Source organism: Tenrec ecaudatus, chromosome 10 (genome assembly GCF_050624435.1).
Source record: "Tenrec ecaudatus isolate mTenEca1 chromosome 10, mTenEca1.hap1, whole genome shotgun sequence".
Lineage (NCBI taxonomy): Eukaryota > Metazoa > Chordata > Mammalia > Afrosoricida > Tenrecidae > Tenrec > Tenrec ecaudatus.
Genome location: NC_134539.1, coordinates 17,134,362 through 17,149,837, shown reverse-complemented (window position 1 = coordinate 17,149,837; position 15,476 = coordinate 17,134,362). Strand labels below are relative to the sequence as shown.

General features: G+C 47.2%; 1 protein-coding gene across 9 annotated transcripts in view; it reads left to right on the top strand.

Annotated features, from left to right (window-relative positions):
- Positions 1-2,927: 2,927 nt before the first annotated feature.
- BNC2 (basonuclin zinc finger protein 2) overlaps positions 2,928-15,476 on the top strand; it is a 460,115-nt gene continuing 447,566 nt past the window's right edge. For 7 of the 9 annotated variants that reach the window (XM_075559949.1, XM_075559947.1, XM_075559946.1 and 4 more), the window contains exon 1: positions 2,982-3,133. In XM_075559949.1, the coding sequence (XP_075416064.1) occupies positions 3,131-3,133 (3 nt within the window). In that variant the 5' untranslated portion in view covers positions 2,982-3,130. Of the gene's footprint in view, positions 3,134-15,476 lie in introns of all 9 variants that reach the window. The other 2 variants (XM_075559954.1, XM_075559953.1) reach the window with 2 other exon arrangements.

Sequence of the window (15,476 nt, the reverse complement as noted above, 5' to 3'; positions counted from 1 at the left end):
TGAACTCCTCAGGAGTGATTCTAGATGTACCTCAAACAGCAGGTGAAGATCATTAAGGTGCTGAGGAAAAATCTCTAGAGTAACAGGATCAATGGCAGGAGAGGTTGTGGGGTAAATGCGATGTTATTAACAATGAGTACAAGACAGAAGAAAAATGTTCTCAATTGCTTGTGGGGATGCTTGTACGCTTTTTAATATGATTGAACTATTGAATTCTATGATCTGCCAATAAAATCCAAAAGTGAACTTATGGCCACTGAGTCAATGGGGACTCAAAGTGCACCCCCTTCCCACCCTGTGGGTTTTAGATACTGAACTTTTGACAGGAGTAGAGCCTAGGCTTTCTCCCATAGAGCTGCTAGTGGTTTCGAACTGCTGACCATGTGGAAATGTGAATGATATGCCAACAGAACTTTAAAAAAAAGGAGGTATGCTCCAATTGGTGGACATAACCATGGGGAAGGAAGGCATTCTTACATGCTGGACTTGGCTTTGGATAACTCTTCCACCTCTCCAAGAATTCTACCCAACACATTCGCTATCTTTATAAGGATGGCTCTCCAGAAAGGCATGTCCAGAACCCCAAGTAGACACGTCTTGCCTCCCATAAATTGTTTGTACGCTAACATCAAAAGCAGAGCGATCTGGAACCCATCGGGGGAACGTAAATTACAGGATGCTTGATGTGGAGTAACTAGTGCGTGTTGGCCAGCGTAGGTGCATAGCCATAAATGCAGTGAGAATACAATGGTTTGGCAATCGCTGGTCTGTCACTTGTCCAAAGCGGTAAGTGTGTGAATGGATTTGTGTGGGTAATGACTCTGAAATTAGCAACCAGCTTTTCTCCTTCGCTTCACCATGCAGGAAAACACATTGGAACTTGGCTCATCTCTGGGGAATCCTCGCGATGCGATGCTCTTCGGTTGCTTGGGAGGCACATTTGGTGGTCATTATCCCTGGTGTACTCAGTTTCTACAAACCATAGGATGATGTTACAGTGGTGTTTAGAGAATGGGGGCACATGCTCCCCACCTTCATCAAATCACTGAAAGTCTGTAAGTTAAAGATGAGCCTTTTTCGATAACATGCATTGAAATGGGTGGTCATTAGAGAGCCAGGCTGGGCTCGAATTTATGCCACGGTGGTGACTCGGCGCGAGCCACGTGGCTAGGACGCTAAGGTGTTTATTTACTATAGATAATGTAAGTGTTCAGCAGACAAAACTGTCCATTCAAGGTGATGCACAGAACCCACAAACGCAGAAGTGACTTGAAGTGCTGAAAAGCAGGGCCTAGAGCGGTCAGGAATTGGGGCCCGGTCAGTACTCTGCGCTACAGCTGCGGCGGCCCCACCGTGAGACGCTGGGTTCGCGAGAATAATGAGCCTAAATCACCTCGTCGGAACAGCTGCGGCTACTTGGGCCCTGGCCTCTTGCTAGTCCGTGCCTGCTGGGAAAACCTGAGCATTCACGGTTGGGAACGTCGCCATTTCCGCGCATCTCGGGCAGCGCGGAGAAGAAAAGAAACCCGAGCCATTTCAGGGCTACCTGTGCTCAGCACACTCCAGCCCTCTCCCCTCCAACCTAGCGGTCTCCCTTGCAGCCACTTCCGGGAAGGGAGGAAGGAGGGCTGGTTTCCTCGGGTTCGTAGGAACTGGCCCCCAGGCCCCTTGTCCTGCGAGGCGAGGCTTCGCGGACTTCCCGCTTGCCAAGCGGTCAGGCGCTGGGCTTGAGCCCGTGCCGTCCTCCAGCGGCGGGCGAGCCCCAAGTTGGCCCAAGCGCCGCTGCACGGGCGCGACGCGGGGAGGTTTGGGGCCCGGGTGTGTGGGCGGCGGCGGAGGATTTGGCCGCTGTGCCCCCCCACCTTCACCCCCCCATGTTTGCGGCCGGGTGCGAGCAGTGCCTGCGTTGCAGAAAAGTCCTCCAGCTGCGGCGCGCGCGCGCCCAGCCGGCGTTTTCGCGTCTCCGGGGCAGGGCGGCTGAGTGTCACCCACAGATGTGCAGGGTCTGCCCCCGCGAGCCCGGCGGCCCGCCCCCGCCCCCCCCCCGTCTGCGGCCCCGAGGCCCCGAGCCGGGAAGGGGAAGGAAGCCCTGGCCGCCAGCCGGCCCGTGGGCCCGCACCACGCGCGCCGCCGCCGCCTCTGCCCCAGCTGCGCCCAACTTCTGCCCATTTCCCCGGCGCGTTGGGGGCCCGGCTCGGCGTCCCCGGGGCCGCGCGCGGGGGGTCGCGGCTGAGCGGGGCGCGCGGGCGGCCCGGCCGCAGCGGGGGAGGAGGAAAAGGGGAAGAGGGCGGCGGCGGCGGGCAGGCGAGAAGGAACTGGGCAAAGGGGACGGCGACGGGGCGAGCGCCCGAAAAGGAGAGGCGCGGCGGTTAGCGGCGGGGGAAGAAAGTTCGCGCCCTTTCCTGCCGCTCGGCCGCCGTCTCCGCTCCCTTCCCTCAGGCTTATTCGTATTTTTTGACAACTGGGCGCCGGCGGTCAAACACCCCCCCCCCTCCATTCACGCCCGCACCCCCCGGGGGCCCCGAAGTTGTTTTTCCAGCCGCGCAAAGAGCAACACAGCCCGGGGGGGAAAGAGCCGCGGGAGGGCGAAATAGACGGACACCCCCCCTCCAACTCCCTGAAAAAAAGAAATATCCCAGGACACACGAAACAATCGCCCCCACGCCCCCAAACGAACCTACTTTTATTTTGCAAAAGGGAAGCAACATTGTAGTCGAGCCAGTTCTGCCCGGAGAAGAAACTTGGGGGCTCGGCGGAGCCGCCCGAGGCCACCTACCCCGCGGGTCTCCACCCTCGCGCGCAGCCCCCTCCCGGCGCGCTCCGTTGCCCCCCTTTCCCCCCTCCCGGGCCCGAGCAGGCCGCGGGGGCTCCGCGGGTTCCGGCTGGGGGAGCGGGAGCGACCCGGGCGCGGGTGTAAATCAGTCACCTGAGCGCAGAGGGGCCGCGGCGAGGGCGCGCGGGCGGGGAGAGGCGGAGGCGGCGCGGCGCGGCGGCCGCCGGAGGAGCCCGCAGGGGGAGGGCGGGAGAGGCCGAGACGGAGGCGCGCGAGGCGGCCGAGGGGCTGGTCCAGGCGCGGCCGCTAAGAGGAGACCAAGAGGCGGGGGCTGCACTTGACAACCAGCATGCCGAGATGGTAAGAAGTTGCCACCATCCTTTCCCTCCCAGTCTCGCCTTCGGGCGCCCCGACCCTGCGCCCGGCGCCGCCGCCGGGGACCGTGTTTTCTCCAAGTTGAGCGGTTCCGGGCGGGGGGTGGAGGAGGACCGGCTGGAGGGAAACCCCTACCCCGCCGGGCTCCCGCGGTGCGCCCGCTATCTCTCCCTAAACTTGGCCCCAAGTTTCCGAGGACGCGAGCTCCGGGGAGGAGGCGGCGGCGGGGGGTGGGGAAGGGTTGTGGCTCCCCCCGGGGCGTCCGCGGACAGGGGAGCGGCGGCGGGCGGGCGGGCGCTCCCGGGGTGTTGGGGACGGGCGCGGAGTGGAGGGGACGTGCAGGATGGATGGGGCGCTCGCCGGGGCTCGGGGCGGAGGGCAGAGCGTTCGGGACCCACGGGAACTTTTACAACTTGCCTGCGAGCGAGGGACCGGCTCGGTCGGGGCGTGGGTGCGCTGGGTGCCACGCCGAGAGGGCACCGCCACCCGATCCCCTCCCCTGGCCTCCCCCCTCAGGCCTTTGGAAACGAAGACCTTAGGACTTATTCCTGGAGGGTTCAGGAAGAATGTGCCAAAACGCAGGGCCGGAAAACCAGCTCTGGAGATCCAACCCCAGCCCCCCTCCCCCCGGCCCAACACCGAGGTGGAATTGTGCCGGTTGGTCCGATTTAAAGACACTGGCTGCTGCGTGGCATCTAGGGGTCAGGGGCAGGCGCAGAGCAGAGGAGGGCAGACGGAAAGCAAAGTGAACCGAAATGCCCTATAAAGTGATCACTTAAAACAGGAAAAGTTCCCGAGCAGGCGAGGGCGCGGGGTGGTTGGCCACGCCAGCCTCAGCCCAGCCTGGGTCCTCGCGCCACGGCTTCTCTGCAGCGAGGACGCGGGCTCCGGCTCGGCGGGTGCTGAGCTGCTCTGTCCGCTTTCGGGGAAGCGATTTGTTAGAAATGGGACGGACTGGCCGCTCCCGGCCTGCCCCTGTGCTTTCACTCAGCGCTGCTGTTTTTACCCCTACTTGGGGAGCCCGTCTCCTCCGTGATGTGCCCGGAGCAGCAGTATGGAATACACAAGAAAAAGGGAGCTGGCGGGATGACATTTTACGTCCCTTCCCTGCCCCCCTAATGTGACATCTCTTGTTTCAGTGATCAAAGCCACTATTGGAGTGTAGGCGATGCACTGTCAGATGCAGGCACCAAAAAAAAGCATGCGCCCAGGACTGTGGTTACAGTAACGCTGACAGAAATTAAAGTGGTTTTGAAAGCAGCGTGCGATTTATGATGGTTCCCATTTACCCTACAGTGAAGCTGTTGTAAAACTGATGTGCCAAAGACGGCAAACAATAATCTTGTGTACAGTGGTAGAAAGTGGTCTTTGGGGAGGGGGCAGAGGCATGGATTTCATGGTGGCTGGAACTTGCTTTTGGGTGGGGGGTGTCCAAACACAGGAGTCACTGTATCTGTATGGAACTTGAGACTTCTTCGCGCAGCATTTTACACAAGAACTGTTGTCAGAGCCAGTTGTAGGTGTCTTTATTTCCCCATCAGCCTGTTTCCATTCACGTCTGCATTTATTCCCACAAGCTAATCACTTTCAACAGTGGCTAAACCCATTTGTTACTCAGTTGTGCTTCTTGTGATTTCAGATGTTAACTGTGCACTGACATACTTGCCCTAGGTGTAGGTGAGGGTGGATTTCTGATCCTGGCTCCCTGTGTGAACTCAGCGAGTGTGTGTGTGTGTGTGTGTGTGTGTGTGTGTGTGTGTGTCTGTCTGTCTGTCGGTTTGGGGGGAGAGAAAGGGAGAGATTGAGATTCATAGATGAACTGCCTTATAGTGGGACCTTGTGCAGATTGGTGGAACTTCTTTGGAACACCTTCTGGAAGCCCCCAAAGTAGCTCTTGTGCAGCCTGACATCTGTGCGTTATGTTCTAATTTGTAGCAGTTTCATTTAACCAGTTCAGCCTTGATGAAGTTCATAGAGCTACTCTCTCTCTCTGATCCCAGAGAGCATAGGATTTAAAATCCAGATTGCTAATCACTTTACCAAAGTACCTTCACGATGATTGTCCTCACCTGCTGGAAGTCATCTTGTCATTGACTGGGAACTTATGTAGAGTATCTTGTTGAGAATCCCGCCCCCCCACTCCCACCCCCCCCAAAAAAAAGAGATCTTAAGTGTTGTTTTGCATGTGAAACTTTGAACAAGAAACAATCATGTGATCCAGAAAAAGAAATATTAGGAAAATATTAATAGCTGAACATTCCTAATACCTGCTCCCCCTCCCCCCACTTCTACCTGCGGCACGGAGACAACTGTCAGGCAGGGATATGTGCTTACAAAAAGCAGTGGACAAAAGCAGAGCTGACTGTTGCTATATTAAAATGTAAGTGTTACAGTTTGAATTTTCAAGCGAGAGTTTTTTAGTTCATGCTTTACATAACATTTTGTCCTAATCTTGCTTGCTGTCAGGGATGTTTCATGGTGTGCAATTGCTGCAGTCAAGAATGCCAATTTGCATTCCAGGAGTGTCATTTGATTACTTTTATCTGCACAGCTCCAAGACTGGCCCAGACCTCTCGTTTCATCTTGCCATGTCACGAGTCAATGCTGTGTCGTCGTCTTTTCAAAAATCGGCCTGATTTAGACAAGAAAGAAAAGTACTTTCATGTTGCAGCCGCAGTCCCCTGCTAACTTGTCAGCAGCAGGATATGATTCACTTGGGCCCAGAAGAATGGAACAGAGAGGCGGGTTAGGCGGTTCAATAAAGCCCACGGACAGGTAGTGTGTGACATCCCCAGAGAGCTGCAGTTAATGAAGAACAGGTCTGCTTAGTTCTCCACACGCTGACCTGGTGCTGTCCCCACAGTTTCCTCATTTGATCTTTCCCAGCAAATTGATCTTCCCTTGTATTTTTTTGCCTTCCAAGTTAGTCCTTGTGGGACTGAAATTAGCAGAGCAACTTAAGTTGGATAATACAGCTGTTCAGAAAAGAAGAAATTGGATACTGGCTCCAAAGGGGTGGGAGTGGGGTGGGGGTGGGGTGGTGGCAGGGGGCAGGGAGTGATTTTTTTTGTTGTTGTTCCTGAGAAGATTTCTTATATGGAGGGAGAGTACAAATGAGGTGATGGTTGGAAATGAGTGACTTCCTCTCCGTTTAATTTGAGAGCTAAGATTCAGTGCTCCTTAGTGATGGAGAGATGGTCATCAGGAGGACCAGGGTTCAGTTCGGTGGGTGCCGTGTACACTTAGTTGAAATGATTGCCAGTCGGCTCTGTGGCATTTGTGACTATCATCAGACAGACCATCGAGGGCATGTTTCAGCTGTATTATTGATAGTCATCTAAATAATGCCCATCCCAAAACATCTAAGACCGAATTACAGAGGAGATTGAGCAGTTTTTAAAAAGCCATTACGGCGCCGTGGAGAGAAGTATGAAGGCACATGAAAATGTTTTCTGCACATGACCCATCAGCTTTTTTGTTTTCCAGTTAGACTGCTAATACACCGATTTTGTGTGTGTTCCATTTCTAAGATTCTGCCTTTAAGTATAGTTTTTTTTTTTTTTTAAGAAAAGATCAGATCACTAGTTGGCTTTTCTATGCATTTTCACACACAAGTGGTTATTTTGCAATGAAAAATAATTTCAGACAAGATGGGCAGACCTAGGTTGGGAGTAAGGTTTCATTATCAAATTTTATGTGTAGAGGAGGTTAGTAGTAATGAATAGTTTCTTAGCTTGTTGTGTGTGTCGGGCACAGCGCCTTCTGAATTCCTCAGCAGATGGTCACATTAACCATCTACATCTTAGAAGAAACTGGAGTTGAAAACATACCCTGTTAGAGGGTAATGCCACCCCTCATCTTTCCTCTGCTGCTAGATATTGGTTGGTAACCTCCTCTCTGAAGAGCTAGAGGGAGCCCCATGATTTTATTCACTGAACATAATAGCTTAAAAAATAAAGCAATCACCTTGACTATCACACTGTTGCATTAAAAGAGTAGGTAATGAATACTGGAGTCGGTACCGTAAGGTTTTAGCTGGGAGGTGGTACTGTGCGGTTTTAAAACTGACTAAAGCAACAGAACTTTCTACAAGAAACGAGTGGTCTGTTAAGGTCGCCAGGGTTCTGTTTTGCAGATGATTTGAAAAAGTGGAACCACACACGTTTATGTCTGTTTTGTCTTGCAAAGGACCGTTTGGAGCTTGGTCACCTGAAAGAGAAGTTCTGTGGTGGTAGACCGGCGATCAAAAGTTCTAGTAAAACTGACCTCCTGCCAGACAACTGAGGCTGGTGATTCCTTCTTTCACATCACAGGGACAATCTGCTCTCTGTAAATGATGGTTTTTGAGGAAGGTTTACATCCAACAGCTGTACACGGAAGAGAAGAGAAAACTCTTTTACAATGTTTGCATTATAAGCAGTCATAGTAAACCATTTAAAAATGTGACGTATTAGGGACCCATAAGTAAATTGAAAGAAACAGAATTAAATGGTAGTACATTTAATGCTGGTGGTTTAATGTCACATTTGTATTATTACCTTTGCCACCCAAAAATATGCATGCATTCCAAATCATTGCTCATAATGGCTCTTCAGTATTTATATACCAGTTTTTATGAGCATTAGTTTGGACAAACTTTTTTACCATTTAAGTAAATAATATAATGCAGTGAGATAAACTACCCAGTTTTTGCTTTTGAAAAAAAAATCTCTTGCACAGTAGCTCTTATGTCGCTAGCCAATAAAAGCCATTATTTGTTGCACATTAGAAGCCCCAGTACACTCAAGAGTTCAGCGGTAATTTAATTTAGATGTTGAGAGAGACTCCCTTGTTTAGAACATGTTCTCAATACGGTTTGGCCCTTTGTTGTGAACCTATATTCCAGCTCATGCATATGCAAAGGAACGACTTTACAGATTAGTCCTTTTTTGAGGTTTTAGCACAGCAAAATCTTAACTTAAAAATAGATATATAACAATGACACATTTCTTTATTTTAGCTTATTTTTCCCTCATCTTGGAGTATTTTTTTCTTGCCAATTTAGTAGTCTTGCTTTTATTATTTGATAGCAGTTCCTCCCAAAGTACAACCTTCTCTTAGGTGTTGTGAACAGGACATCATTTTTAAAAAAAGAAGAAAAAAGGTACTTCAGTAATAACGAATTCTGTTGAGGATATATATCTTCGTAGTTGCAGCTACTTGAAAGCACACAAAGTTTGCCCCCCCTCCCTGCACTAATTGCTAGCATGATAGATTCCAGTTCCTTCCGGTAACTGCTGGGAGCGTTTGCAGGGAGGGTTAGGTGGCTTGAGAAGTTTGGTTGTCAAAGTCACGTTCACTAAAGACTAGAGTTTGGCTGTAAAATTATTAAGAAGAGTGTTAGGAATTCTTCCACAAGGCCTGCTGTTTATGGAACTGCTAAGTGAGTCACTGCATATCTGCTTTAGCAGTGGGATTCTCAGCAGCCCAGCCCTCTGGATACAGTACTTAATAGTTGTCGAAATGTCCCCTATTGTCTTGGAACTTGTGGTTCATGAGTTCATAGCCCCCTCTTTTTTTGTGTGTTTTGTACAAAGTTGTAACAACCCACACAAAACATTTTTCTCTTATTATGACCTTACATTTGCCAAAGTGCCCCATGCTGAAATTCCTTTTCAGTATTTTTTTTAAGTCCAAAGCCAGACATGTACCCAGACACAAAAGCCTGTGTGTATAGCAAGCTGCTTTAAATATTGTGGCTCCACGACATGCTGTCCTTTCTCTGCCTGAGCTAAGGATCTCTGCGCAGTGTCTGTGGATTACCAAGCCCCTCTTTATTGTACCTCTTGTCAGCTATTCCTATTCATTTAACCTTTCATTAGTGTCTGTGCAGCTTCACCGTCTGGAATGGCAAGGAAAAACCGAAAGGCCCCACCGACACAGTTATTGGATTTCTCGGTTACATCCCAGCAACCATAAAGAAGTAAGAGTTGACACCATTGTCGTGTGTGCTGCTGCCCTGGGGTGCAGCTCTTCTGTGCACGTCAAGGACATGTACCACATGTTGATCTGCATCCCGGGGATGAATGCACAACATCGGCAACAGGCCGGCGCTGGCAGTAATGAGCGCTGCAGGAGTTACTGAAGAGACCCACAGTTGTGAAGGAATTTTGCTTAGCGGGCCAAGGAGATAGACGGGGGTGCGAGTTGCCAAGATTGGCCTGTGCGGCGCCTGTCAGTCACACCGTGTTCATCGGAACTTGGTCTGCGGGGAAAACTGAGGATGTTTGATAGCAGTGAAAAGTCTTTTCTTTTGTTCATCTTTTTGAGGACAAAAGCATGATTTCTGATGACTAGGCTATTAAGATTTTTTTTTTTAAGTACTGGCTAAGTTTATGTTTGGGAATGAATCTCTAACAATCTGTCTTGAATCTGACATGTCCCTAAAAGGTATCATGGGCTATTTCATCGAGAGTGTAATGTGTATGCTAACATCCGTGAAGATAATGGGCTAGGAGCCCTGGTGGTGGCACAGTGGTTAAGTACCCAGCTGCAAACCCAAACGGTTCATACCTGGAACCCGCCAGCGGCTCCACAGGCAAGCTGCTTCCCTGAGGATGACAACCTACACTGTCCTGCACGGTCACTGTGTGTGACAGTTGACTCGAGGGTTTAGTTTGGGGTGCTGGGGAGGGATGATGGGGTGTTTAAAGGTAATTTGATTGGTTAGCTTCCCCTTTGGGGCTTCCCTCCAGCTGCTTAGCCTGGTGCTGTTACTTGGTTCTCCAGAAACGCATCCTCCTTAACGGACGGGAAGTAAAGGATGGCTATGGGATGGTTTTAAAGTCTTCATGAATGTAAACATTTGCAGCTTGGGGGGTTGAAAACTGTTCAACATCTTAGAAGATGGGTGGAATTGCTTAAGGAGTCTCAAAACCTTCATCAAGAAGATTATAAATTATAAAACTATCATCTCTCCTTTACCTAAAAGCTGTTTTAATTTGAAAATTGCTTTTAACCACGAATGGATAAAATACTCATGTCTTTCTCATTTAAATAGCTTTTTTTCCCTGCTCTGGATGGGTGGGGTCAGTTTTACAAACTCTCTGGGGATCCTCTAATCTCTTTTTAAATATACCATCAAATCCTTTTTAAGGTGTTTTGTAATTTTCCTTCCAACCTTACTTTTTTTAGCCAAGGCAAATTTTCCAACCATTGTTTTTAAATTTTTCCTCTGATAGTCTTTTCTCAGTATCCTGTGCAAGTTTGTTTCAGGGACAAGAGATGAACAGTTTTTATCCCCCTCTCCTGGGTGATGATGACACAAATGGTTGGCACCTGGGCTCCTAACTGAAAGGTTGGTGGTTTGAGCCTACTCAGCAGCACCACGAAAGAAAGTCCTGGCCGTCTGCATCCTTAAAAGTTACCAGGCAAGCAAACCGTGTGGAACGCTATTCTCCTTTGGAACAAATGGAGTCCCTGTCAGTTGAAATAATTTCTCTGGCCTTGACTTTCTTGTTCTTGGTTTTGCCCACGTGGCATGTCCAACCGGCTAGGTCCTCGTCTTACTCTCTTGGTCATTGGATGAGTGTTTTAGGTAAATGAAATTGAGGGGAATCTTCCCTGATCATCTGCAGAGATGTGTTAGGCTTCCTGCAGACTAGATAAGAGCATGTTAATCCTGCGGTGCCCCCCCTCATGTTCATACCATGTGGGGGGGGCAAGAGGAAAAGGGGAACAATGGAGGATAAGGGCTGTGATTTTAAGCCATCTTCCTGAGAGAAATAGAATACACTAGGTCAGTGCTCACGGGGAAATAACGAGCCCTGGTGGTACAGCAGTTAAAGCACTTGGTTACTAACGAAAGGCCGTTGGTTTGAGCCAGAGAGAAAGGATGGCCCTGCAGTAGCTGTTCTCCAGTGTCCTGGACCCGTCCCGTGGTAGTTCCGTCTGGCCCGGGACTGGTCAGATCCCATTTGAGTCTGCCCACCTGTGAGAGCCCGCCTCTGTTTCCCCATTTGAAAAACCACGTGAGTTTAGTCATGTCAAGAGTTTCTTTCCAAGTGGAAATTTTGTATTTTGTGTGGTGGGACTATAATCATCCAACCTCAAATGCAGGTGCCCACCACTGTCGTGATCCCACAGGGCTGAGGAGAGCTGTAAATGACTGTAGGGGCAGAAAGCCTGATCTTTCTTCCTCTGAGCAGCCGGTAACTTCAACCCGCGACCTTGGAGATCAGCAGCCTAGAGCACCGTCTACTGTGCTCTACGTGAAAAAGCTTTACTGGAGTAGATTTGTATACCACACCCTTCACCGGCTAGATGGCACCCAACAATTCACCCATTTAGAATGTACATTTCAATGTGCTTTTTGTTGTTGTTACATTTTAAGAATTGGGGTCTACAATCTATTTGAGAGCATTTTTATCACTCCCAAAAAAGCATACAGGTACCTCTAAGTCTCCCTCCACTGCCTTATGCAAATGCTAATCTACTTCCTGTTCCTATAGACTTGCTTACCCTGGACATTTCCTATAAAAATGGATTCAGATAATACGTAGCCTTTGTGGCTGGCTGGCTTTTATTTTCAAGGTTCAACCACATCATGTATTCGTACAGTAAAGGATCAGTACATCCTTTATTTTATTTCTAAATCTTATTGCATGGCTATGCAACCTTTTAGTTGTCCATTGATCAGTTGATGGACATTTGAGTTCTTTAAACTTTTTGGCTCTTGTGAGTAATGGTGCGATAAGCATTCACGTACAAAGTTTATCTTTTTGCTTCTCTTAGGTGTAGATCTTGGAGTGTGTATACCTAGAACTTAAAATTGCTGGTATACATGAGAATTCTATCTTTAACCTTTGGAAGAACTGCCAACTTGTTTTCCAAAGAATTGCACCGGGTTACATGGCCACATGGGTGTCTGTCTTTGTCAACACTTGGGCTGTCTAACTCTTTTTCTTTAGCCATCAGAGTGGTTGTGCAGTAGGATCTCATTATGTTTTTACAGTAATACTGTGGTTTTAGATGAAAGTTTTATCACTGTAGTTTTGATTTGCATTTCTCTAATCGCTAATGATGTTGACCATCGTGTAATTCACTTAGCCATTTGTTTATCTTCTCTTTTTTTGAGAAATTTGTATTAATATTCTTTGCCCATTTTTCACTTATTTTTTGGTGGTGTTGTGAGAGGTTTTTATATATGTACGATACAAGTTCCATACCAGATTTATGGTTTTCAAATATTTTGTCCCATTCTATAAATTATCTTTCAACACACAGTTTTACATTTTGATGAAGTCCAGCTTTTCAGTTTTTTTTTTTTTGTCTTTGATGCCCTAAGAAATTGTTGTCTAATACAAGTCACAAAAATGTATTAAGAATCTTAACAGTTTAAGCTCTTTGATCATCTGAGTTGCCTTTTTTATACGGTGTGAGGAAGGAGCATCCCCAACTTCATTCTTTTGTATGTGGATGCTCAGTTGCTGCCAGCATCATTTTTGGAAAAGACCATCCTTCTTTCCCCATTGACTTCCCTTGGCAACCTCCTTGAAAGTCAGCTGGCCATAATAGACGCAAGTCTCTCCTCCTGGACTTTCCATCCCTCCCCACTGGTCTCTGTCCTTACGTCAGTAGCTTGCTGTCCTGGGTAATTGTAACTTAGTGTAGGAAGTTCTGTGAGTGCTCCAGTTTCTGTTCCTCTTTTTCAAGATTGTTTTGACTATTCTTGATCCCTTAGCAATCTACTTTTCAAACTGAGGTCTATTGAGACTTGGAAGAGTAAAGGCTACATTAAGAAAGTACATTCTATTGTTTGAAGACAAAGCTTTTGGTGCTCTTCCAGGGGACAAGAAATATGTCAATAGGTAGCCAAAAGATGATAGTGCTCCTCGTTTCCCTGGGAAACACCCTGGTTTTACTTTGATGGGTCTTAATTATCGTTGCCTTTGAAAGCATTCTAGGTGTTCTGGATGATAAGAGACACACTTCATGCCCTGCAGGGTGGAATTAAGTACCTAGGAATAATTGTTTTTGGTTTTATAAACACCTCAAAAGGAAAGGGGGAAAATCATTATTGAGAAACTTTGCCTTCCTAGACATCCCGTCATGACTAGAAAAACACCAACAGAGAGAAAAACTGAAAATTACTGTATCTCCAACTCAGAACTGACGGGGCCAGTTCAGCTTTAAGTAAATTACCATGTTTAAATCTGACAGGCACTTTTAGAAACATGAGATTATTTTGCAGTTTACCTAGCAAATTTTGTAATGCCTCATCACTGAATTAGAGAAATTCTAAAACAAATGAAAGGTGACTAACTCAGTTTGGAGGCTGTTCTGTTGTATCATTGTCGAACTTGCGTCCTGAGGGTCTAGTTTTCTTTTTGTTCATGTTGATAATGGCGTATATTTATTGCCAGAAAAGAAACTGCTTTTCTATTCTCTTGGAGCACACTTTCTAAAAAATTTTACTTCGTTTCCCAAATCAAAGGTCTCACACAACACATTAGTCAATCTTTTAATGTGAAAAGCATAAAAACAAAGTCTAACATTTCCCAATACTTGATTAGATCATAGTAGGAATTTTTTTTAACTTGTTGTAGTACAGTGCCAGTGAACGTAAGTGTACGGCTATGTGTGTGACTCCTGAGAGACTCCGTCCGGTTGGTTCTCCACTGTCTCCTTGGGGTTGACCGTGATGTTATAACCAGTTTTCATTTGATTCCAATGTGGAGTTAGGTGATTCTGAGTTTGTTTCTTGGCTAGGTATCCCTTGATCCCCTGAAGGTCTGAATAAGAAAGCTGAAGGTGGCTAGAAAAGAGCCGACACCACTCTTGCCTTAACGACATTGACTTTTGTGTGTGTGTACATGTGCTTTTCATTAATCAAGTGGGCCTGATCTTTCAATTAGAAGGCTACTTTTGACAAAATGTATGTGATGATAAATATGTGCATCTAGCCCTTAGCAGTGTTCGCATTACACTTGAACGATGGTGCTGGCAAAGGCTATTGCAGATACTATGGTGTTTGCCAAAAGAACGATCAGATCTGGTTTGGGGGAAAGACAGCAAAATGCTCCTTAGGAGCAAGGACATATTCTTGCTTTGTCTCACATGCTTTGGACATGTTATCGGGAGAGACCAGTCCCCGGAAAAGGACAACATGCCAGCGCACCCGGTAAAGTAGAGGGGCAGAGAAAAGGAAAAGGACCCTCATCAACAATGGGCTCACACCTAACAATTGGGAGGATGTGCCTGGGGTCACTGTGGGTAGGAATCCATTCAAGGGCGCCTGACAACAGTAGTGTTTACCTATATGAATAATACATGAGCCAAATTAGATGACATAGCTAGACATATTTTCAGGATTTACTTTTGTCCCAGTCAGAATTCTGCAAAGGACCGAAATCACAAAAATTGACATGGCAGAAAATTTTATATTTATCTGACAGCTGGTGATTTGGGGTTATCTAGAAATTTTTAGTATACCAAATGGCACATTGTGTTTGTATTAAAACAAAAATTAGTGCTACTTTTCAGTTTATCTTCACATGTTATGGCATGTGCCCATAGGTACAAGGGGACTTCAGGAAGATCATGGGAAAATAGAATTAAAATATAATGGGATTTTTTTTCCCCCACAAACTTTTCAAAGCCCCTTGCATATGTTGCTTTATATGGAATGACAAAAGCATGTGAACTATTACTATATCTTCTATCTTTTACAACCAATAAAGACTTGAACCAGTAATTGACTTGAATATTATAGGTACATTCAGGTTTCTGTCACATGGTTCCAAATTTTCCTTTAATGGTAGTTTATCTAGTGGATGGTTGTGTGTGTCACCTCTGACTGTTAGAGACCTTGTAGGACAGAGTAAAACTTCCCCACACGGTTTCCCAGACTCTACTCCGGAGGGAGAATGTCACCTCTTTTTTCTCTGGAGGAGCTTGTGCATTTGAAGTGCTGACCTTTGAGTTAGCAGCTAAGCCCTTAACCATTGCACCTCCACGGCTCCTTATCTAATAGATGAGGGAAGTCTATCCATAGTGTGTTTGTATTGGATTTTGATATATTTTAGGACATACATGTTGGCTTATAGTGCACGAACACCAATGACTATTAAATGTAGATGCATAGTTTTAAAACCCTAGAAAAATCTTCTGCCAGGTGTTGAACCCAACTTGGCCTTGATGAGCACCCTATGCAGAATGTGATTTTCATAGAAAGGACTTGTGCCTACGCCCCAGTCTCTCTAGCTCCTCAACTGGAACCAACCCCTGGGTGACATGTCTGCCTACCAAGGACCCTGGGGATTAGATGAAATGAAATTAATTTATATGT